Below are 25,612 nucleotides of genomic sequence, written 5' to 3'. Positions count from 1 at the left end.
ATGTACAATGCATTGTTAGTGTTAAACTGATTGATTGACATGTTTAGGGTCTGTTTATTTTCAATTAACATTAATACACACTTCCAAATTGGGATTTAAGGGGTTTACTAATAAGCAATTCTTGAAATTGACCAAACAACAGACTCGGTTCAGACTAATGAAAAAAGATTTATATCCTCAGTACGACTTTCATGAAGTGCATTAATTTTCCAATAACCGTGGTCTCATTTGGCAGATACCTCAGTAGATATTGGGATAAACCTGAAAAGTTGTGAAAAAATGTATTTGCCACGTTTTTTGAGCTGGGGGATATGGAAAAGGCGATTAAGGATTCTGCCAGTAATAAGGCACCTGGTCCTGACGGTGTTCCAGCAGACCTTTTTGCCTATTCTCCGAGTATTTGGGCAAGGATTCTAGTCAATGTTTTTAATGCTATTTCAAGCCATAGGTTTCCAGCCTCATGGGCTACTGCACTAATTATACCCATTTTTAAAAAGGGCCAACGCGATGATCCCGCCTGCTACAGACCTATCTCCCTGCTAGACTCTGCAGTTAAGATATTGGGCAGGGCCTTACTTGGTAAACTCAGGGGTGCTCTAGATAGTCGGGGCATTTTGTCTAACCTGCAATATGGTTTTAGAGCAAAAAGGGGGACTTTGGATCAGTGTCTAAATCTTCAGCTTTTAATTAGTAAATATACGGTGGCGAAGGATGGGTCCCTGTTTATGGCTTTCATGGACCTGTCCTCCGCCTTCGATTTAGTCAACCGGTCAAAACTCTGGTGTATCATGATGGATTTGGGTATTGATCCGCCTTTAGTAAGTTTTCTCGCAGCCTTGCACCAGGATCTATCCGCATCTGTGAGGGTCACACAGGATGGGAAATGCACGAAGCACTTTAAGTCAGAGAGAGGGGTGAGGCAGGGGTGTATCCTTGCCCCCCTCCTCTTTACTATCTATATTAACGGTCTGGAGGGGTCTCTGGGGGTTCCGAGAGCAGATGCGCCGCGTGTAGGGGAACTGGTTGTTCCGGTTCTTCTTTACGCGGATGACGCAGTTTTGTTGGCTCGCACTGCGGTGGGGCTCCAGAGACTGCTGGATGCCTTTGGCGCCTTCATGGCTGCTCTGGATCTTAGAGTGAACATTAAAAAATCCCATTTTATGGTTGCGGGGAAACAGTGCAAAAAGGCCAAGTCTAGACCCCTGTTTTGCAACGGGGAAGAGATTTCTAGGGTTAAGGCTTTCTGCTATTTGGGTGTTCTTTTTGATGAAAATGGCTCTTGGGGCCCGCAAATTAAATTGAAACGTAACTCTGTAGCCAGGTCTACCTCAGCTGTGATGAGTTTTGCCAAGAAGCTGGGTGCAAGGCCTATGGAGGCCCTGCTGAAAGTCTATACTGCAAAAAGCCTGGCTATCGCCACTTACGGCGCGGCTCTGTGGGGCTATGTTACGCAGGATTTGATTCAAGTCGCAGAAAACAGATTCCTGCGTTCATTGCTTTCAGTTCCCCAATCAACCCCTGTTTTTTCCAATCATGCGGAGGTTGGGTTGGGCTATGTCTCTGATAAATTGAAGCTGGCCCCATTGTTATTCTGGGTGAAAACTTGGTTAAACCAGGAAATTTCTCTTAACCATCAGATTCTGAAGGACGTTTTAGCCTTAGACCATGCTAACAGAATCCCCTGGTTAGAACATATCAGAGTGGCGTTCTCTAGCTTGGGGCGTCCTGAGCTTTTTTCATCCCCCTCACTTATAGTTAAAGCTGATATTCCCTGGACCAGGCAGTTTTTTCTAGATAGGCTCACTATGGACCGCGAGGAGAGGGAAATTCGAAAACCAAGTGTGAGAGCGCATTTTCTGCTTCTCTCGTCTCCCTCGCTGGAACCCTATCTAAATATCGTTTCAAACCCGTTCCATAGATTTTTATTACTCCGTTTTAGATTTAACATGATCCATTATTCACTTGGCTCTTATTTGTCGTGGGCTAAGGCCGACTGTAGCACACCTTGCCATTGTGATGACTTCTCATGCCAGGACACATTGCACTTTATTATGTTTTGCGAGTTTTATTCTGCAAGCCGCAAAAAATATTTACTTCCTATTTTAAAGGAAGCTGGCTTCTTACAACTCAGACCTGCTCTGTTGTTTCTTCAACAGCTGAGCAGTACTCGCATTATCTTTAGTGTGGCAAATTTCCTGGTGGCTGCTATGCGCTGCAAGGCGAAAAAACCCTTTTTAGCTTGTGCAATATATGAGTGATTTTTAATGAAATTTTTATTATGTTTGTATGTTGTTTTTACTATATGGATTTATTGTAACCTTATTGTGTATTGGATATGTTATGGTACATGCCTTTTTTATGATCTTCTGTGCTTTTATGATTTTTATTAATCGAATAAAGTGTTTTTTGACTGACTGACTGACTATTTGCCACGTTCGGTTTTAGCACAGTTTATTTGCGCCCTATGAAGGTAGACACCAGGAGCCAGGATGTATATTTAAGTCTTCTTTATTTATCTCTCAGTCCAAGTTACATCAGTCTTGACTTCAGCCAGCCTAGTGTGGTACCAGCCCCACCAGGAGCAGCCTGCCTAGCTGCTCAGCCCATCTCTAACTGCCAACACTCATCCACTCAGACACCCAGGCATTCCACGCATCACAAGCACACCAACATTCTATGACCATCTCAAACTCTGGCTGAGCAGCTAGAGGCAGCAGGGCTGGAATACATGTAAATACAACTAGAGTACATGTAAATACAACTGAGTAGGATATAACATTATCCCTTTTTCTTCAAAGAATACGAAAAATGAAGATATATTACAACAGGCAAGAACTATAAACAGGAAAAAGGAATAATGGTGCGAAGCTCTAGGCTCCTGAACCCCATCCCTCATTCTGTCATTTCAGAGGAATATAGACCCCCCAGGAAACACCCGGTTAGACCCCCTTTGGTTACCAATGGCAATGCCATAAACAGACCAGGAGCTTGGGGTGGGAGGGTTAGGGTGGGGGGGTTGTTGTTGGGATTGTTTATTTTAGTTAAATAGGAAATTTATGCTTTATGATATAGATGCTCATATGTCAAAGCTGCATTGTTTTCGGAAACCGTTGCATTTATTTGGAAGTAATTGCAGTTCTTTTTCGATTGCATTATACATGACACTGTATAGTGGACTCATACACTGTATCTTTTACGGCTGCCTCCAGAAGGAGAAAAAAGACCTTCTGTACTAATTGCTACACTACTATGATGTCAATGCCCTCAATAAAGTTTGTTAAAAAATAAATAAAAATGGTGCGAAGCTCTAGAATGCATCAATAAGACAGAGCATCATAAGAGAGAGAACCATTAAGACAAGAAAGGATGGATAAGATACAGCATACAAACATTTGAGCAACATTATCCCCCATCCTCCCAAATAAGAAATTATAAAACAATTTGAAGCATAAGCAAATTGTAGCATTCAGAGAAATGCAATTTGTAGCATTTTATCATTAACTGTAAGGTTAAGTACTATAACACAAAGGGTAAGAGACCCCACAACACAAATGCCAAAAAGCATAACATAGAGTTGCGCCAAAAACAGCATAACCTACAACCTCAACCCCAAGAATAAGGGAAACAAAGACAAATGGGTCGTCACCCATAGAAACACCCGTAAAGGAATGTACAATTGTACTGCGCGCAACTGTAACAGGGATAAAACCCACATCCAACCCCGATAAGGGTTAACCTAGGTACATATGTATGGGAACTAACCCATGTCCCAAACCCCTTGTGGAGATTACAAACCCCCATGTGGGAGTAACTAAAAGTAAAAGAGAAAAGGGCTGTTTCTCACACCCATACTATGGGTACGGGACCAACTGTGATGACAGAGCCAGGATGTATATTTAAGTCTTCTTTATTTATCTCTCAGTCCAAGTTACATCAGTCTTGACTCCAGCCAGCCTAGTGTGGTACCAGCCCCACCAGGAGCAGCCTGCCTAGCTCCTCAGCCCATCTCTAACTGCCAACACTCATCCACTCAGACACCCAGGCATTCCACGCATCACAGGCGCACCAACATTCTATGACCATCTCACACTCTGGTTGAGCAGCTAGAGAGAGCAGGGCTGGAATACATGTAAAAACAACTAGAGTACATGTAAATACAACGGGGTAGGATATAACACACTGGAAACATAATTCATTGTTTCGATACACCTCATGGGTTAACAAACCACGTCGCATTCATAAATGCATTGTTTAAAGACTTTCTAAAACAAAACATAAGCAATGACCTTCATTGCTAGGCATATTTGCATGTGTAGTTGTGTAGATAAGCAAGTCGTTAAATGTGAGAATAAGTCAACAGTTGGATGGATGAACAAGTGCATGGATGGATGAATAAGTGACTGAGGTCACTATAGACAGTTACCACATCACTTGGTAATCCTTACGCATATTCAGATTACCACAATGTCTCATTACTCCTACACGCATGTTTGGATTTGCACAATCAATCAATTAAACTTACAGAAAGTTCAGAGCTGCACCGTCACTTACCAAATCTCAGAAAATTAACAATTAACTTATTACAATTCTTATCCAGAATATAAGGGCTTAACATGCAAAAGACTCTGAAAGCACTACAAATACTACCCGACAGACTCACTTCAGCGAAGAGCGATATCAGATCTGATGGACAGTTACATTACCCGAGACCATAGAAAGAATTGTTAGTCCAGCCTATAAAACAGCTTTAGCGGATATTGTTTAAAAAAATATATATATATTTATATATTACCCAATGGCAGTTGCCACTTGGGTAGGTAGAGTTATGATCATGTTTCCAAAGGAAATTAGATTTTTGTTTTGCTACTAACGTGAGCGCAGCTGGACGAATCTTTATGAAATATTCCCCAAAAAGTCTCATCCACCTTAGCTTCCTCCTGGAAGGTTTTGGGGTATTCCATTATGCGAGGGCTGAAAAAAAGGGGGCAGGGCCCAAAACACGGTTTCCCCATTAAATTATCCATAGGAAATTTAGACATAGCTACAGCCAAAATAGATGCTCATAATCCTCGTGACAGAAGGTTGGTCAGAGACCCTGTGACTACCTGATCCTCGGCGCTTGGGGGGACTCCGTTTCACTATCGGAGTTGGGCCATCATCTTTCACCGAAAACTGCCCCGTGACGTCAAGGCAACCCGGGATACGAGTCCTGCATATCGGCGGCGGCGCTGCTGGAGAGCCCCTGTGTGGTTGCTTGAGACGTGGCTGCCGGGCCACGGGGACACCGGAGTGGTGCCTTGCGGTTGAATCCGGCGTGGAGCTGCCCCTTGTCGGCGACTGCTGCTCGTCACTGCTACGCCCTGCGAAGTCCACTGTGGGGCCGATCTGGTGGGACACTCCGACTGGCTGTCACCGGGGCAAGGATAAGCAGGGGGCGGAGGCCCCCAAGCAACATACAATAGACCGCTACACCACCACTACCAACCCTCCTGGGGGGGAGACCGCGGAGGGTCTGTCGTCTGATGCGGCGACGCTGCTGGAGGCGATTCGTCTATCGCGGACTGCCCTTAAGAATCAGATTGGGGCTGTGGGCTTGGAGGTGTCGTTCCTCCGCCAAGATCTGCGGAAGGCAGTCAACGGCATCACAGAAGCAGAGACCAGGGTCTCCACTGTTGAGGACTGTCACGGCGCTCCAGCAACAGGTAGACAAATTGGCCAAGCACTCGCAGGAGTTGGCGGCGCGGGTCGAAGATGTGGAGGGGCGGGCCCACCGCAATAATCTACACCTGGTTGGCTTCCCGGAGGGCTGTGAGGGTGCATCTATGGACAATTTTATTTCGGGTTGGCTCACGGCCCTATTGCCCCCGGAGAACAGGTCCTCCTGCTTTGTGGTCGAGAGGGCCCACCGCGCTCTGACTTAAAAAAACACCGCCGGGGGAGCGCCTGGGGCCGGTGATCGCCCAGCTCCTTAATTACGCTGACAGAGACACCGTTCTCCAAAACGCCAGTCTACATATGACTCACATCCCATCATGGTTTTCCCTGACTATACAAAGATGGTGCAGCAACAACGTCAGTCCTTTGTGGCGGCCAAAAGACGGTTACGCGAACTAAACTTATCCTATGCATTACTGTTCCGGCTCGGATGAAGGTGATGTACAAGGCAAAAACATTTTTATTTGACACCCCGGAAGAAGTCTTTGCATGGACGGATGAGCGACGTTCTCTAAAAGCGCATTCACCGCCCCCGTTGGACTCCGACTCTTCCCAGGGCTCACATCGGAATGGCCGGCAGGGCAGAGACGCGACATCGAGACGCAACCGATCCCGCTCTAATTGGCGCACCCAAGAGCTGACGGGCACAGGAGACAGACAGTCTGTGGCAAGTTGACTCTACAGCCTCTTGGTCACTTCCCGTGGTGGGTCAGGATTTTTGGCAATAGAACCACACAAGACTGTCTTGGTCATAAAGGTGGGGGTCTGTACTACTAGCCCTGGAGGGAACTGGACATGGCACGTCTCTACCGTTTGGGTGATGTTGGGTAAGTTGGAGGGGAGGGATCCATTGGAGGAACCGCTTGGGTCATCATGTTGGGAACCTGGAGAGGGATTCTACTGCGACAGATATTCCGAGTTCTTGGAAGTATAGGGTAGGGGGGGTTTCTTATTTGTTCTTTGTTTCTGCACCACGCACACACCTAACTGAACCACCATGCACACACCAGTTGTCCTTTTCTATCTGGATGCCTAGGAATGACCCACACGACAGGTAATCCCCCCACCAGGAGTACTGAACATTCTTGCCTGGAATGTGCGTGGCTTGCTTAATAAAGTTAAACGAGGAGCAGAACTCCATCAGGCTAAGCGTTATGCAGCAGATATTCTATTGCTCCAGGAGACACATTTACTGGGCACTAAAGCCCCATGCCTGGCCCGTTATGGATACTCTACAGTATATCACTCTGGCTTTACACACGGGGCGCGGGTCACAGCCATACTTATTAATCATAGAGTGCCGCTCTAGATTACACGACATTGGCTAGACCCAGGGGGTCGCTTCACAGTGATCTCAGGTGATTTGGCCGGCAAACAACTTACAAAAGGCAGCATAGACGCCCCTCCACCGCTAGGCCAGACCTTTATAGATAAAATAACACAGCTCTGGGGAGATCTCCTGGGTGGCCTTATGGTACTGGGGGGCAATTGCAATGGTATTATGGGCCTGTAGGATAGGTGGTGAGTCCGACAACCAGACGCTTCCCCCACTACGTACAAACTAAAAGTACTAGCACATACACTGGGCTGGGAGGACGCATGGCGTGCCCTACACCCATCTGAAACTGGGTTCTTATACGTGTCTTCGGTACACCCTACTCTCTCACGCCTAGATTATCTATTCCTTCTACGTAGATACATGCACAGGGTGGTACATATATCCATCATGCCCTCTCGGATCATTCGCCAATTCAACTCAAACTTGCCTACAGACCAGCAGGGCTCCCTATAGGTGGTGTATATCCCCCTGGCTGCTCCGCGACAAGGACTACAGGGAGATGCTAAGTCGGGCAATCACTGATTATTTCAGATTCAATTCTGGCACTTGCCAATCCCCAGTCATTCTATGGGAGGCATTTAAGCCCACGATACGGGGGGCTGACATAAGTTATCGTACAGGGAGAAGCAACGTCGCCTGGCTCAGGTGCAAGACCTGGAAAGCAGACAGGAAGAGCTCCAATCCCTTGCGGTGGGAGGTTTAGACCCCGCTGCCTGCCTGAACCTCTTGCATGCACAACGGCTGCTCCATCAGTCTCATACCGACTGCGCCAAAGACGGCTGGCTGACCACTTAGCATAGGATCTATCAGTGGGGCGACAAGTCTAGTTGGATGCTTCATAGGCTCTGTCAAGCTCGAGCAGTCCCAATGCAGGTACCCCTTCTGAGGTCTCCTGATGGAGTCGCCTGTGCCTCCCCCAAGGCAGTTGTACAGGCCTTTGCTGATTTCTATGCGGCACTATACGAGGAGCGTGAGGTCATTCAGGAACCCCTTATCGATGCTTTTTTCGTGGATACCCCTCCCTGCCGCCTCTCGGACGAGCAAAGCGTTGCCCTGGAAGAACCCATTTCTTTAGATGAGCTGTGGTCGGCACTATCTAACACTCACCCAGGACGTGGGCTGGGCCCGAACGGGTTCCCATGTGACTTTCTGCGGCCTCACATGGACACTCTGGGACCTCATTTACTCAAGGTGATACATGACGCCCTAGAGCAGCATGTTCACCCTCTGGACTGGAGACAAGCAGAGGTCATGGTATTTCTTAAACCAAGTCGCCCACCAGATGATCCCGGCTCATACCGCCCCATCTCATTACTAAATTTCGAGCCCAAACTGTTGGGGAAGGTTCTGGCGGACCGCCTTCGTACGTGTATACAAGATCTGGTGCATCCGAACCAGTCTGGTTTCATGCCACAGCGGTCCACCAGGCACAACATCAGGCGCGATCACAATGCTGTGGCGGAGGCCCATCGTTTGGGGCGCCCGCAGCAGTCCTGCTGGCCAACATAGACAAGGCATTCGATTCATTGAGCTGGATATACCTCTTTAAGCTCCTGGAGGCAGTTAACCTAGGTCCCCGCTTCAGGGCATACGGGAAGTTACTAAATACCGACCTCACTGCATCGGTCCGTGTGGCAGGCCACCTTCCCCATCCGCAGGGGCACTAGGCAGGGTTGCCCACTTTCCCCGCTTTTGTTCGCGCTGGCCATTGAGCCATTGGCCGCATGGGTCCGCCTAGACTCTGTCATGCGAGGTCTGGACTGGTCTCTGGAGTGCTCAGATAGGATCGCGCTTTATGCTGACGACGCCTTGTTTTTTATGTCGGACCCCTGGGTATCCGTGCCCCGGGTGTTACAGATCCTACGGATTTTTGGGGAAGCCTCCAAACTTTACGCTAATCCGTCCAAGTCTATTCTGTTTCCTATATGCGGGGACCAGCGGTCTCAGGCCTGGGCCTCGCAATTGATCTTTGCCCACTCTCACAGACGATGACTGGGCTGAGGCGTTGGCGTTGGTCAGCTGTCTCCACCCAATACAGACTGATGCAGTTTAAGTATCTTCACAGGATATATCATACTCGTATACACCTATGTAAGATGGGGGCTATTCAGTCCCCCGTGTGCCTCCTCTGCGATTCGGAGGAGGGGTCCTTCCTCGATACAGTGTGGAGCTGTGTGGCACTGCAACACTTCTGGTCGGGCATGCGGTCCTGTTTGGGGCAGGTGTTGGCATGGCAAATTCCTGCAGACCCTAGGCTGATTCTCCTACACAGCACTGAGGACATAGGGGGGAACAGATATGAAAGACATCTATTGTTCTTAGGCCTCAAACTAGCTAAGCGCAATATTGCTCAGCATTGGAAGGCAACATGATGTCTGTCAGCCGAAGTTGCAGTATTTCAGGCACGAGGCTGCCTGCAGAAGCATAAGAAGATCTGGGCGCGCTGGGCCACATACCGAGGCATTGACTTGTCTCTCCTGGGTCCTACGGTATCCCGAGACCCAATCAATAGGCTGGTAGTTAGCAATTCACCGGTTTAGGGAACTGGTTTTGTGCAAAGGTAGAAGAGCGAATTAGCATTATGTTTTTGCGCTGTTGTATATAGGGTGTATGGTGCGTGGGTGGGGGAAGGGGGGCTTGGGTCTGATGTTCTGCAGACCTTACTGGGGGATGATATATGGTGCCTTGCAATTGTACAATATGACTATCACCTGTTTGATGCTTGCCGGGCTCCGCTCATTTGGCACTTTGGAAAATCAATATAATTTGTTGTTAAAAAAAAAAATTGAGACTAACTTGGATCTTGATCCAGAAAGCGTGCTTTTTGTGAGTTGATGGATAACCATTCAGTAGTTTTTTAGGAATTAAGGCTCAAAACTTAAGTATGTTTCATGTCCTGGAGGATCTGCAAGCTCAACACCGCATTGCTTTAGGCTGGTCGCAACCTGAAGGAAAAAACGCGCCTGCTATCTTAGAACTTGGTCACCGAGCCCTCAAAAATAAAAACAAAAGAAAATATAAGAGGGAGGGGAGGCAAATTCTAAAGTGCTTGAAACTTAGAATGTTACTTACCAGTCTCCCCGGCAGTCTTGTTTTTCCCATGAGGTTTATACAGAAAATATGAACACCCTTTTATATGGAAGTGATCATTGATTTGCCTGAACCATCTGAAATGATAAAGAAGCTTTGCTCATTCATTTATACTTAAACAATAGACGTTTTCAATGTTTCATAGGTGAAAAAATCAGATCGTGATTAAATAAATATCTAAAGAGCTGTGGGTCTATACTGCATACGATGCCTCTCAAAGCTAGGAAACATGACAGGTACAAAATATTTAAGAGGGAGGCTGTATTGAAAACATAATCGAAGCACTACTAAAGCTAGTAAGCCATTCACCTTTATATGGTGGTTATGCCACCGAGCTTAAGTGGGAGTTTTTGGAGAAGATAGACATATAGTGACTCAAAGGAGGGCACGTTCTACATTAATACAATACTACTTGGATGTCTAGGATGCCAACAGTAGAGGTTGCCCTTAGAAGAATTTATTATGGCTCCACTCTCAAGTTGACTAAATATGACTTTGCCTAGGGTGACAAAACTTCTTGCACCAATTGGGACACAGTCTTGAAAAATCTAAGTCAAAATGAGAATCATAGTCAGCCAGAGCATAATTGTGAGTCCTACTAAAGAAACAGCAATGTTAGTGGAAATGTTTGGGTGCCAAAAAATGTACCGCTAAAGAACTCTGTAACAAATCAAGAAGCAGAAAATACAACTTGAATTTGCAAGTGACTTTTTTAGGCCTTGTCCTACAGCTCCTTCCTCGTTCCCTTCCTCCGGAATACTGGGTCCAAGTAACCTTAGTACAGCATTAAAAGAAAACAATTTTGAAGCCTCTTTGCACAACTGGTTTAACTCCGGCCCATACCTGCTCACACAGCTGATATGCTGGCAGCCTCATATGGAGCAAGGGACTGCAGAATAAGGAGTATAGGGGCTATGAGAAGGGGCAACTTGCACTTATTCTTAGATCTCAACCACTTCCTCAGGCTATTGAAAATAATTTCAAGCATAAAAAAACAGAAGCGGGAGGGAGAAAGGTGGCGCTACAGATGTGTCCATAATAAACTCGGTCGGACTAAATTAATAAACTTTTTTTCCGCTGAGGTTCAACGTGTAGTGTTTGCATTGTGGGTCGAAGACACCATTGCCACTTTGCATACAACGTCCTGGTGAAAAACCTCAACGGTTTCTGTTCTCTGAACACAAAAGCCCAAGTGCCGTCAGCTGTGAATATGAATCCTCGTTGAGATTCTCCTGAATCCAGAAGACACAAGTTTGAAACAGTTTTTGGCTAAAAGCAGCAATGAATTTCAAGACAACCTTTCCCTGACAAAACACCTAATAGGGCTCACTGGAAGACACAGTATCCCAAGTCTCTGCACTTACCTTCCTGTGATGAGGTTAGATGCTGGAGGTTCCCATCCACAAACATACATTTTAAAAAGAAACGTAACCACAAGGGCAAAATTGCAATGACCACTTAATATGGTTGGAACTATGTGGCACCAGACGTTGTTCAAGGGGGAACGAACAGTCTAATCGAGATCACGGTCATGCAGTGTTTGTTTCCTGTGGTTAGCAAACTTTAGGGGTCTGTATCTTGCAGACTGCTGGACAGTTAAAATTCACAGGTAAAAAAAGTTTTATTCATCTTGAACAAAATTCAATTTTAATCCACTGCATCTAAAAAGGTGATCATTTTGAAAAAAAAAATATTTAACTACAAATATTAAGTCTGGTTTCACTTTCTCTCATGGATTTGCCTCCAATACTCGTTGATAGTCATGTTTAGCCTGCTTTATTTCTAAGTCTCTGCAACTATTTGTTGCTGACTGGCATTCTTTTTCACGGGGGATTCTTATAAACAGACTTCAGACCGCATATCTGCCAAGTTCCTGAGCTAATGTTTTGCCTTGCAGTTACTTCAATCTGTCAGTGCTTATGTTTCATTGCAGTGATTGAAGATGTTTCACTGTTGACGGTTATTCTGCACCCAGGTTTGCACTCCTGATTATCATTTGCAAGGACTAGTGTCCTTGAGTGCAGGTGATACTTTTTCGAGAGTTGGACACAACTTGCATGCAAAAGTCATGATTCGTAGGGCCCTTTAGCCGTAATAATCCATGGTGAGAAGTCAGAGGCCAAGCTAATGCACCATGACAGAAGGCAAAACTGAAGCACCATGTCTGGAAAGGGTACAATCCTCTCTTGCAGAGGGCAGGTCTTTCATATTGGCATGCCCAGTGAAGTTCACAAGAAAGATACTCTTGCAACCGGCACCGAAGACAATGTTGCTTCATTCATTGGCTCAGTAGAAAAGCAGAGATCTTCATTTTGTAAGCATTCTCGGACACCCAGAGGCAGTGAGACGTTTCTTAAAACTAACAAAAAACATTTTGACAGCCATTTTAAAAACCCAAACACCTAGGGCAGAGGTCTTCAAGCAGCTTTTTGATGCCCAGTCCCCCTCATCAAACCTTTTAGGCTTAAGGACCCCCTCCTGACAAAAAGTTTGAGAACCTGGTACTCCTCATCATAGACAACTATCGACAACCATACACGCCCCCAATTCCCACAGCAAATCATTTTTTCATTTAATTTTAAACAGTGTTTAGCAAACCAAAGGTCAGTGAGCATGGTGGCGTGGTCAAAGCTGTAGCCAAAAACAAAGGGCCTCATTTATGATTAATTGGTGTAGGGCAGCACCGCAAGTCTTCTGGCTCCCTGCCCTAAGCCCTAAGCCAATGTGAAAGGGCAGGTATGCACCATACTTTGCTCTGCATCATAGGTATGGTTGAGACGCTTGCACTACAGTAGCATCAAAAAAAGTGATGCTTTGGTGCTGCAAACCTCTCATAAATAAGCCCCAAAATATTCTGTAAGCTTTTTAGGTATTTCACCATCAGGTAGCTATAAATAAAATAATGGGTAGCTTTAAATGAAAAATAAATTTAAAAAGTTGTTAGTGGGAAATACTCTGTAGTACATTATAAAACCTCTATTAGTTAAAGCACTGCAGAGGCCTGTGTGTAACCAGAGAGTCAAATAATTAAATCTTGGTTGGTGCATTGGAGAATAGTGACTTGTGTATTTTTAGTGCTGTGAGGTTGCAGTATAGTGCCTTTGACAGAATGCACTGTGAATATGTAAGTCATTTAAAAAAAATCTTTTTTACTAAACATGTAATCGATCTACCATTACAACTAAAGATCATCAAGTAAATGTATTTTTGGCAACATCAGGAACAGAGATGCATTATTGCATACATTTGGGAAGGTTCACAGACATAGTACTTGATATGTTTTACAATTATTTGACTATTGCTCCCTAGCTTTTGTCCCCCCACCCAGCTAGGTCCTTTATTTCTCCCATGGGTTACAAATTTTCCCATTTTTTGGGACAACCTTGACTTTTATATACAACTCTTTCTGCCAGTCGGCACCAGTCCAGGTCCTGCTTCCAACTGGAGAGCTTTGATGGATCCTGTGCCCCCCACAGCCCGGCTATAATTCGCTTAGCCACCTCCGAGGCCAACATGAACCAGATTTTTGCATGTGTGGGCCAACTGGTCTACCCCGTGACTCCCAGTAAGTGCCAGCATGCGTCTACGTGTAGGTGTAGGCCCAGCACTTCGGACATTACCCCGGCCACCCCTACCCAGTAGCATTGAGTTTTGGGACGCTCCCAGATAATGTGAAAGAAGGTGCCTATCTCCCTACATCCCCTAGCACAATGGTCTGTGTCTCATCTAGTCTGTGGTGGAGTGTTTGGAGAGTGTATGACCTGTGCAGGACTCTAAGCTGAATTAGTCTGAATCTTGCCTGTATGGCAACCTCCATAGGGATGGATCGCTTCCTTCCAGTCAATTTCCAGCAGTCCAAGCTGCTCTCAACAGGCTCAGGGGGTCGGGGAGGTTGTTCATTTAACTTCTGTTATGTGAGGGAGACCGCTTTGTCAATCATGGTGTCGAGCAGCAGTCGATCCTCCAGCGGGAGTAGTCGGGCAACGATTCCCCTTTTGGCACGTTGTTATATCTTGGTACAGTGTGTTTCTTCCTATTTACTTCTCCATCAGTGGAACACTGGGTGATGATGTCATGTGGAATGTTGATCTGTGAAACACACAGTTGGAGATGGGATGAGCGCCTGGCTGGCTGCTCCTGGTGGGGCTCTTTAAGGGCTCTTCTCTGGCTCTTCACTGTCTTAACTCTGGCTTTACACTGGCTGTACTACTGATCCTGTAACTAACCTGAATAAATCATCTGAATCATACCTACCAGTGTGGACTTGATTACTACATATTTTTGGCGACAAATTTAAACTACGAACCTGCTTCTGCTACCTCTGTAACCTTCAATTTCAAGTCACCAAGTCTGGAGTACCTTCTATCAAGCTAAAGCAACTCAAGGAACTACAGCTGCGTTTATTCAAATACCTGGCACATCATAGCCCCACCAGTGACCTCTACAACGGTCGCCCTCAACGCTACAGTGCCAGCTCCTGTATTATCTGCAGCTCAAAGTCTATGTTTGCTGTACCTACAGCTTCTGTTTAGTTGCAGATCTAGCCTGACATTCTTCAAAGCTGGTGTCAGGTGCTGTGCCCTCAAGAGAGGGTAAGCCTGTGCTCTGCTGTGCCCTCAGGTGAGGGTAAGCCTGTGCTCTGCTGTGCCCTCAGGTGAGGGTAAGCCTGTGCTCTGCTGTGCCCTCAGGTGAGGGTAAGCCCATTGCCTTGGTCAAGTGCTGTGCTCTCTGCAGTGCCATCAAGTGAGAGTAACCCAACGCCTGTGTCAGGTGCTGTGCCCTCAGGAGAGGGTAAGCCTGAGCTGTGCCCTCAGGAGAGGGTAAGCCTGACACTTTTCTACGTTTTTTCCTGTGCTGTGCCCTCAGGAGAGGGTAATCCTGACTCTCTACAAGTTTTTTTTTTTCATGTTCTGTGCCTTCAAAAATGGATTTTGCGCAACCAGAATTTTCTGTGCCAGCCCTTCAACAAACAAGTGACATGTGCCAGTGACAGTTTCTAACCAACCTACGCTTTCAGAAAAAGAAGCCTTACTTACAAGCTTCCCCTCACTGCGATTTATACTGGCTACTTCAACAGTCTACTTCTAGGATTCTGCGCACACTAAGCCTTCCAGTAATGTAAGCCTTTTATTTCACTTAATTGACGCTGCACAGAGTATGTGATTGGTTACTGCCTGCATGGGAACACATCTTCTCAACGTTGATGCTGCGCAGAGTGAGCCTGCAAGAGCTGTAAGCCACTTCATTTTTATTGCGCTGACGCTTACAATCTGTTCCTGTGTGCCCATTTGGGACCCCACACTTTGAGACACATACTGTTTTCAAAGTGTTTTTCACCGTTGTGACCTCTCAAGTTGTGGTTGGGAGTTTAGCTACAACTGTGGGGTGGTGCTTGTGGCTCTTATGAACAGATGCGGGGAAAGCCATGTAAAACTCGTTTTATTTTCTTTGGCTTTGGTCTACCCTGAGACCTTATGCCTGCACTTTGCCAACCGTCGTGCTTTCTTTCAAAAAGTGGCACGAGTCAGAACCAGAGCGCGCTCACCTTCTCGTTCTTCAAGGGCCTGTGACGTCCTTCGTTCTCCCTGCCGGATGCTGTTTTAAGTTCCCTGCATGCACGCACGCGCTGTAAGCCACCCGGCTTAGCGCAACCCTACGTGCCGCCATTTTAGGATTGTCCAACCACCGGTATGCATCATTGAAGATTACAACTACATTTCATCTGCCAACCACGTTTTTTTTTCTTTCTAATGAGTAACAATAAAGTTCCTTCTATGTGGTTCTCCTCACGTCAGGATCTGCAGTTTTCATCCTGGGCCTGCATGTTTATTTTTTATTTCTTTGTCGTTTGTGAGGAAGAATTGATGTCCTGTCTAAACAGCAAGTACGATCTAGGAAGAAGGTACTGTGTTTTGTTTTTCATTTCTGTGCTTACTTACATCACGTTGGAGTCATTTTTTTTCAACTGGGCATTTTTCATATAAAGAGCAGTATTTCACTGTGTGCCCCTTTTCAGAAATGTCTTCTGTGTTATGCATGATTACCTTGAACTTTTGCCACTCTAGTGAAGTTATGTATTGATTTTCCAATTGACTGTGACATTTCAACATGCATTATGTTACGTTGCCACCTTGTGGGCGAAGTTGGAATCTATTTTTATTTTAGAGATAATCCATCAGTCCATGGGTTTCTTGCTGTATAAATTGTTTATTGTTACTGGGCACAATCTGTACCTCAACACGAGGTCTCTCACAGGGGATTCGCCCATCCTTACAGTGCACAACATTTTTTTGTCTCTACAGGAGATGTCACATGGGTCGTATTCTTATCTCTACAGTGCACAAAATTTTTGTCTCCTCATGGTGTGTCACATGGGTCCAGGGTTTATCTTTCTTTTAAGTGCACTCTGTCATGGGTTCCTACCCATTGGTTCGGGTTCCTACCCACATTTGAGTCATGGTTCCTATCCATGTGTCCATGTTATAGTGGTGTGTAAGTCGCCCTGCGCCTCACTCGTGTATCTGTGTATAAGCCGCCCTGCGCCTCACGTTATATCTATGTATAAGCCGCCCTGCGCTTCATGTCTTTTGCGTTTTGTGTGTAAGCCGCCCTGCGCCTCACGTTATAGTTGTGTATAAGTCGCCCTGCGCTTCATGTTAGTATAAGCCTACTAACACTGAGTGACGCTTGGGGGTGGAGATACGAAACGAGTTGGGAACTGTATTTTATTGTTGCCTGATTGTTGAAGTTGATCCACTTGCTTTTAAACCTGTTATTAAAAAAACTTTATTGCTGCTGACTGCACCTTGCACAAAAACGCTTCTTTTTGCACACTCGAGCCTACCATACCAGCGCTTTTTACTGTGGGTAGCGCTCTAGTCTTTTTGTGCCGACGCCTACTTAAGCGTCACCCTGAAGCGACCGCGCACTACTAACACTGATAGAAGTGACGCTTGGGGGTGGAGATACGAAACGAGTTGGGAACTGTATTTTATTGTTGCCTGATTGTTGAAGTTGATCCACTTGCTTTTAAACCTGTTTTTAAAAAAACGTTATTGCTGCTGACTGCACCTTGCACAAAAACGCTTCTTTTTGCACACTCGAGCCTACCATACCAGCGCTTTTTACTGTGGGTAGCGCTCTAGTCTTTTTGTGCCGACGCCTACTTAAGCGTCACCCTGAAGCGACCGCGCACTACTAACACTGATAGAAGTGACGCTTGGGGGTGGAGATACGAAACGAGTTGGGAACTGTATTTTATTGTTGCCTGATTGTTGAAGTTGATCCACTTGCTTTTAAACCTGTTTTTAAAAAAACTTTATTGCTGCTGACTGCACCTTGCACAAAAACGCTTCTTTTTGCACACTCGAGCCTACCATACCAGCGCTTTTTACTGTGGGTAGCGCTCTAGTCTTTTTGTGCCGACGCCTACTTAAGCGTCACCCTGAAGCGACCGCGCAGCGAACGCGCGCAGCGGGCGCGCCAAAGGCGCGCCAAAGGCAAGCCCGTCTGCGCCCGTCTGCGACCAGACGCGGCCCAGTGCCCGTCCCTCTGGCCATACCATCTCAGACCAATGTAGGAAGCTGGCATACACGAGGCAAGCGCTTCTACATCTGCGCAAGGTACTGCCATCGGAATGCACTCACACGTTGCACATGGAGCAATGGCCTTTGAAGTGTGAGGGGTGCGGTTATACTATGCGCAGAGATCTAGAGATGAGTAAGGAAGGTAACAAACTTTCTGCCTTTCTACTGAATTGTCGATCGTTGAAACGCCATAGTTTGAATATTTATGACTTACTTATAGACGACAACCCTGACTTGGTTTTCCTGACAGAAACATGGTTGGATGAGCAGTCCCTCCCTGATATTATTGAGGCCCTTCCCGCCGGCTATAACATTCTCCAAATCAATAGAGGGAGTCAGAAGGTGGGGGGGATAGCTATTGTACACAAAACTGAGCTGACATGTAATCTCGAACCGACTGTCATCAATAACTGTGAAGCTGGGCTATTTTCCATCTCGATTGGCCCTAACTGCACCATTAAGGGCTACCTTATCTATTGCCCACCTGGTGCAGCGACTGCGTTCATTGAGAGCCTCCTTGAGGCTCTAACGCTTTCTGCTCTACGTCATAACAAATTTATGATTGTAGGAGACCTCAATATACATCTGGACGATGTCAATTGTAGAGAGGCTGTAGCCCTGATTAAATCATTGAGAGCCCTTATGTTTGGGTTGGCCGATAATAGTGCCACCCACCAAGCAGGGCATTTGTTGGACCCTATCTTTACAAATTGGGAAGATATAAGTGTATCTAACCCGATTAAGATCTTGTGGTCAGATCATTATTTGATCCCTTTTAAACTTAGACGACCGACCAACAGAGGGTCTTTACCGAAACCCCTGGCTATTAGGCGCAGAGACTGGAGGAAATTTAGTCATGACGGATTCAGTCATGCCCTAGGACAGGGTTCCCCAAAATTCAGCAACAACCTGACTGAGGCGTGCAGGATGTATGATGATTGGGTTGAGAGTGCATTGAATAAAGTGGCCCCCTGGACTCAGAAAGCCATGGCTCGGAGCATGAAATCCGCTCCGTGGTTTACTGCTGAGCTACGAGCCGCCAAAACCAAATGTAAAACTCTTGAGCGTAGATGGAGAGTGGATTATGCCCCTTCACTACGTGAAGTCTACAAGAGTGAATTAAAGTCTTATCATAAACAGATCAGGGAGTCTAAAATAGACTATTACAGTAAGAGGATTGACTGCTCAGAGAATACCTCTAAAGAGCTATTTATGATCTTAAAGGAACTCTCCTCCCCACTAGCCAGTTCAGGGGAAGTTCTCCCCTCGACAGAGTCATGCAATGAGATCGCAGACTTTTTTATTGGGAAGGTAGAAAAGATCTATGGCTCTTTCCAGACTACTACAGAACCCACAGACTTGCCCAACTCTTACCGCGAAATACAGGTTAAGAACATTCTTGGGAAGTTTGTGGTCCCCCAAACAGAGGAGCTAATTAATATTCTATCGGACATCCACTCTGGCTCTCCCTTGGATGCTGTTCCAGCGAGGATTCTTCGCAGTCATCTCCCCCAGGTAGCGGAACACATAGGTAACTTGGCCTCTCTTTCCTTTCAAGAATGCCTAGTTCCGGACGACTGGAAACTGGCCCAAGTTGTCCCGATAAAAAAGAAAGCTCATATCAACATATCACAACTGGACAATCTGAGACCTATCTCGCTCCTCCCCTACTGTGCGAAGGTAGTGGAGAAATTGGTTAACCGACAGCTGGTGAGCTTTGTGGAGGATAATAAGATCCTTCACTCGTCTCAGTCGGGATTTAGAGCCAAACATTCGACAGAGACCGCTCTCCTTCTTTCGACGGAACTGCTGCGGTGTCAGGCGGATGAGGGTCACACGGCCGCACTGGTCCTGTTGGACTTAAGTGCGGCGTTTGACACCGTTTCACATTCCGTTTTACTGGACCGTCTGAGTGAGAAGGGCATAACCGGTCCTGCTCATGAGTGGTTGGTGTCCTTTCTTAATAACAGGAGATTTCAAGTGCACTGTCCACCGTGCAAATCCAGTATTAGACGTCTTAAACACGGGGTCCCACAAGGCTCGATTCTGAGCCCCACATTATTCAATTTGTACATGGAACCTCTTGCTAAACTGGTGGAATCATACGGTGTTGCCATAGTCTCTTACGCAGACGATACACAACTGGTGATCAATCTGTCTCGTGACCCAGTTGTGCAGGCTGAGAAATTTTCGGCATGCCTGCTAGCACTTGATGGGTGGATGAAGCTGAACTACCTCCGCCTCAACGGTAATAAGACGGAAGTTCTTATTGTTGGCCCCTGTCCCTCCATCTGGACATCCGCCTGGTGGCCCATGGAACTGGGCTCTGTCACTGTCCCGGTTGACACAGTCAAGAACCTAGGCCTACTCCTCGATTCTAATCTAGCCTACACTAATCATGTGGGTAATGTTGCTGGTAAATGCTATGGTATCCTGAAGGTCCTGAGGAAGGTCCTGGACCTACTGCCTTCTAGCGCCAGAAAAACAATGATACATGCCTTGTTTACCTCCCATTTAGATTATGGGAATTCCCTCCTATGCGGACTAGGTAAAAAGGTTTAATGCAGCTGCAACGCGTCCAAAATGCAGCTGCTAGGCTTGTCCAGAACCTCCCCAGGAGGGCCTCTGGGAAAAATGCCCTGCGTTCCTTACATTGGCTCCCGATAATGGAACGAATTACATTCAAAACGATGTGCATTACCCATCGCATTGCTCATTTAAAAGCACCTTCTTATCTACAGAAACTGCTTCCTGTCTATCGACCTTCACGCCCTCTTAGGTCGATGGGCAATATGTTATTAGTTGCTCCACGGATTCACAGAGCAAGGATGGGAGGACGGTCCTTCAGATACCTTGCCAGTAAAGGCTGGAATGACCTTCCCATCGAATTGAGGATGGAACCGTCCGAAACTAGGTTTAGACAAAGGTTGAAAACCCTTCTTTTCCCCAAAACATAATTTAGTATAGTTTCTTCGGCACTATACTCCACCGCCGTGAGCGTTGCTTGTGTGATGTTAGTGAAATTGTCAGCGCGGGGACGCACTGTTCCATGTGCAACCATGCGCTTAATAAATGCCATTAATAATAATATAAGCCGCCCTGCGCTTCATGTTATGTATGTATAAGTCGCCCTGCGCTTCATGTTTTTTTTTCTCTTTTGTGTGTAAGCCGCCCTGCGCATCACGTTACTGTTAATGTAAGTCGCCTTGCGCTTTAACTTCATGTTCACTGGGTGCTAAGATCTTTCTTTGTTGTTTTACCCAGTGCTGTTAAAAAAATGTTTTGTTATCTTTAATTCTATCACAGGGAAGCATGATTAATCTTACGCATTCTTCGTCTTCTCTGTCATGTTGTTCTTACTGATGTGATTGCTCTCTCGCACACCCACCTGGCCAGTTGGAGTGCGGAGGGTGTACTCATTGACGTTTTTTTTCTCATTTGTAGAAAGGAGGATGGGAAACAAGTTAGGTTATTTGTTTCTTTAAGACCTTTGCTTGTTTTCTGTTTCCTTAAGAACTTTGCTTGTTTTCTCTTTTTCTACCTTCGCTCTGTTCGCCCTTGTATCCTTCTATTTAGTTTGGTTCTTCTGAGCTCTTTATCTGATTCTTTATTTCTTTGTTTGGTTATTCGTTTGGAAGGAAGGAGGATATGTTATATCTTGGTACAGTGTGTTTCTTCCTATTTACTTCTCCATCAGTGGAACACTGGGTGATGATGTCATGTGGAATGTTGATCTGTGAAACACACAGTTGGAGATGGGCTGAGCGCCTGGCTGGCTGCTCCTGGTGGGGCTCTTTAAGGGCTCTTCTCTGGCTCTTCACTGTCTTAACTCTGGCTTTACACTGGCTGTACTACTGATCCTGTAACTAACCTGAATAAATCATCTGAATCATACCTACCAGTGTGGACTTGATTACTACACACGTAACGTCATAGGGCAAGTCTCAGTTGTAAATAACAAAACTGTTCTCTGTCAGTCCTTAGATATTCTGTCTTGAGTTCCTTAAAGGTGACCATGTTCCCACTCTACCATATATCCCCAATGGTGTCTATGCCAATGAGGCTCCTTCTACAGAATCCCTGCAGGCGTCCCACAACGCCCAATACATCGCTTTCCATAACGGCGTTTCCACACTCGCACCACCGCTTGTGTATGACAGGTAGAGACTTCTCCCTTCTTCTGCGATACAGGGCTGCAGCATGCCCTCCGTTTCCCATTGCTTATAGGTCTACCAGATATGCTGGCTCAGAGTGGGATCCGAAGACCAAGCCATTGTCGTTAGAGAGTTGGGCCGCTAGGTAGTAACTCTATTTTTCTGGGACCGCCATTCTGCCCTCAAATACCCCCCACTGGAGTTTTGTGTTTTGCTATGCATGGGCTGCCGCCCTCGCACAGGAGGGTGCATTGTTCCCCCTCAATGGCCTGGAAAAAGGTATCTGGGATCTTGTATGGGGTGTTCTGCAGGGCGTAGAGTAGGTGAGGGAGGGCCATCATTTTAAACAGAACTGCTCTACCCATGAGGAATATGGTGGTCGCCGCCAGTGTGCTATGTCCCCGCACAATCTCGCCAGTTGGGAATGTGTGTTTAGGTTTAGGAATTCCTCAGCTAATTTTGTGATCCCATATGCCTAGATATTTAAACTTGTCATGATGTACCAGAGCAGCGCAGTCAATTGTGAGTGGTGGGAGCTCACTAGAGAGATTGAAAATTAGGGATTTGTCTCAGTTTATCTGGTATCCTGAGTAGGTGCCGAAGAGTTGGATTATGTTGATGAGTCTGTGTAACGTTTGTCTAGATCTGTATGCATGAAGCAGTACATCATCGGCGTACAATGGAATGCGCTCCTAACTCCCTCCCCCTGCCCCCGACATCTATACCTCGGATCAGGGGGTCCAATCGGACCCATGCAGCGAGTGGTTCATGCGCCATTGCGAAGATTGGGGAGAGTAGGCACCCCTGATGCGTACCTCTGTGGAGTGCGAACGACCTAGAGACCGACCTGTCCACCCGCTCTAGGTCTCGGTAGAGGAGGTGGAGCGGAACCATGTAAAACTTCGGACCAAAACCTAGCCTGGAAAATATTGCTTGTAGATAGGGCCCTTCAATACTATTGAATGCCATAAGGGCATCCAATAACAGTAGTGCAGCAGGTTCATTTGGATTCACCACCGTAGCGTGCATTACACCATATGGGCACCTGAGGTTCAGTCTGGTGCTTCTCTGAGGCGTGAATCCTGATTGGTCTCGGTGGACTATGATGGAAATGATAGGAGCAGTTTGGTTTGATAATACGTTTGCCAGGACTTTAGTTTCTAAATTAAGTAGGGAGATGGGCCGATAGGAGCTGCACAGCTCCATGGGCTTGCCCTTCTTTGGAATGACTACGATTGTGGCTAGCCTCAGGTAGGCACCCATCTTGCAATTCGGTATGGAACATGTCTAACATCGGTTGTGCCACCCCTGTTGCCACACATTTAAAGAGTTCTGCAGGAAGCCCATTTGGGCCTGCAGCCTTCCCGGATTGTAGATCCCGGATGGCCCCTTCTACCTCCTTCTTCACCAAGTCCTGATCAATGGTTTCCCAATCCTCCCTTGAGAGAGTCGTCGTATCAAGATCTCTGAGAAATTCAACGCTTTTGTCTTCTGTCCTAGCGATTGCTGATTGATATAGCGACTCATAATAGAATGCGAAGGCCTCAGCTATGTCTGCTCCACAGTCTTGTGTCGTTCTGTTATTCATTTGGATTTCCACGTCCCAGTTTCGCTCTCGGTATCTCTTTTCTAACCATACAATAAGCTTGTTAGCCCTGTCCCTAGATCTGAAAGCTGCCTTTGCGCGGCTATTGTGTGTTGTTACGCTGCGTCTTCCTCCAGATCTCTAAACTCCCTTTGATTAAGGCGTATCCTGTGCCTCAGCTCGGGGTCGTCAGACTCATTGTGCTGTATTGTTCATTACAGGGTGTCAATTTTGTTTTCTAATTTGTCACTCCTGGAGCGCCTCTCTTTCCTCAGTCCCCCTGTTACTGCCTGTATATAGCCCCTGGCTACCACTTTGTATGCCTCCCATAGAGTGAAATGCCGTCAACCGACCACGCGCTTTCATGAAAATATTGCTACGTTCGCTCTCTGAACTTATCTTGAAATTCTTTATCCTTGAAGTGCCAGGGAGCTATAAGTGGCGGTAGGGCATGGTCTCTGGTTGGGCTTGAAAACAGGATTTCAACCGGCACGTGATCAGATATTCCCCTCCCTTTGTGCTGTGCCCAGCGGAAATGTCCCACATGTATACATTGCGTAAAGAGGCAGTCTAGACGTGACCCACTGCCGTATGCCAGGGACATGAGCATGAACTGCCTACTGGTCGGGTTGTGAAGCCTCCATAAATCCAAGAGGCCCATTGCCTTCGCGAATGCCCGCAGGGGTTCGGTCCCCCTGCCCGGCAGGCGCCACCGGCCTGTCCACTTTGTGTGACATTACTGCATTCATGTTCCCTATCAGTATGTGCACACCGGGGGGCATGTCTAGTAGTGTTTTGATTAGCTCAGGGAAAGTCCCCACGTGTAGCTTTAGTGAAATGTATGTGGAGCATAGGTTTAGATTTCGGCCTTCCCATGTCCCAGCAAGGGCCACAAACCTTCCCAGTGGGTCCTGCCAGCTGCAACTTGATAGTAGGGGTACAGAGTTTTTAACCAAAATCGCCACTCCCATGGAGTCTGATGTAAAGCCAGCGTGAGCTAGGAGGGTGGATCCAAACCTATTTAGTGCCAGATAGTGATTGCCGCGCAAATGTGTTTCTTGAACAAAGACTAGATCAGGGGAATGACTAAGTAGGTATTGCAGGACCATGGTCCGCTTGATTTTACAGTTGAAGTTCCATGTCCGGATTTTCAATCTGGTTGCCATATCTGTGGTCAGGTAATTGGTGCCTGGACTCCCTTCCCCGTCTCCCTCCTTATCCCTCCGTCCCTTAGCTTTTGTCAACTGTGCCTTGCCTGAGGTGGTGACCACATATAGCAAACATAACATTGAACTTCTTGAGATAGTTCCTTTTGTATAAAACCCCCTCCTTCCACCCTGCACCGTAGGTTTTAAACTACCCCCTTCCCCAATCTGCAGAGTGCCTGTAGCCCAAATACAACCATGAATCTACAAGCTGGGGCCCTCCTGCCCTCTTACATCATTTCATCATTTATTTAAACATGTGTCCTTCAGCATACCAAGGTCATATACCCCACTCCAGTATCTTCCTCAACTATAGAAGGAGTCACTTTTACCTGATGCAGCATTTAGCGTCACTGTCGTCTCTCAGATCAGGCACAGTCTCAAGTTCTTACCTTCGTAATGAAGGATGTCTCTATGCCCTCCTCGCCCCCCGCACCTCATTTGGTTGGGTACGAGGGGTCAGTCTCTGCATGTTTAGTATGGATTTCTCTGAGGAGAAGCATCTCTCAATCCCCGCGCGGTCGATTATGCCCATGCCGTAGCTGTTGATTGGCCTTTCGCACTCCTTCAAGCCATTCCCATACCTTGTCGGGCGATGTAAAGTACCATGACTTGCCACTGTCCAGTACTCTCAGCTTGGCTGAATGAACATCACGTATTTGAGGTTTTCTGTAAACAGTGCTCTCGTAACCTCAACAAAAGTGCGAATTTGGCGCTAAATCATGAGGGTGAAGTCCAGGAAAGATGTGAGCTAATGCATTTTCGTAGCGCATGTTGCGGTCCCAGAAGTGTTTGACATTGGCATTAATGATGGAACCACTGATTCATCGCCTGGAAACCAACCCTAACATTTAAGGAATCAAGCTGAATGGGAAACAATACAAATTGGCCCTGCTTGCTGACGATTTCCAGTGTTTCCTAAGGTGTCCAGACACCTC

At 46.5% G+C, this 25,612-nt stretch overlaps 1 protein-coding gene across 3 annotated transcripts in view; it reads right to left on the bottom strand.

Annotated features, from left to right (window-relative positions):
• The window catches only part of BIVM (basic, immunoglobulin-like variable motif containing), a 277,159-nt gene that overhangs the window by 118,289 nt on the left and 133,258 nt on the right, over positions 1 to 25,612 (bottom strand). For all 3 annotated transcript variants that reach the window (XM_085622282.1, XM_085622284.1, XM_085622283.1), the window contains one exon: positions 10,127 to 10,221. In XM_085622282.1, coding sequence (XP_085478408.1) covers positions 10,127 to 10,221 — 95 coding nt within the window. The remainder of the gene's footprint in view (positions 1 to 10,126; positions 10,222 to 25,612) is intronic.

The sequence above is a fragment of the Triturus cristatus genome, chromosome 8 (genome assembly GCF_964204655.1).
Source record: "Triturus cristatus chromosome 8, aTriCri1.1, whole genome shotgun sequence".
Classification (NCBI taxonomy): Eukaryota; Metazoa; Chordata; class Amphibia; order Caudata; family Salamandridae; genus Triturus; species Triturus cristatus.
This window is presented reverse-complemented; position numbering and strand designations above follow the sequence as displayed.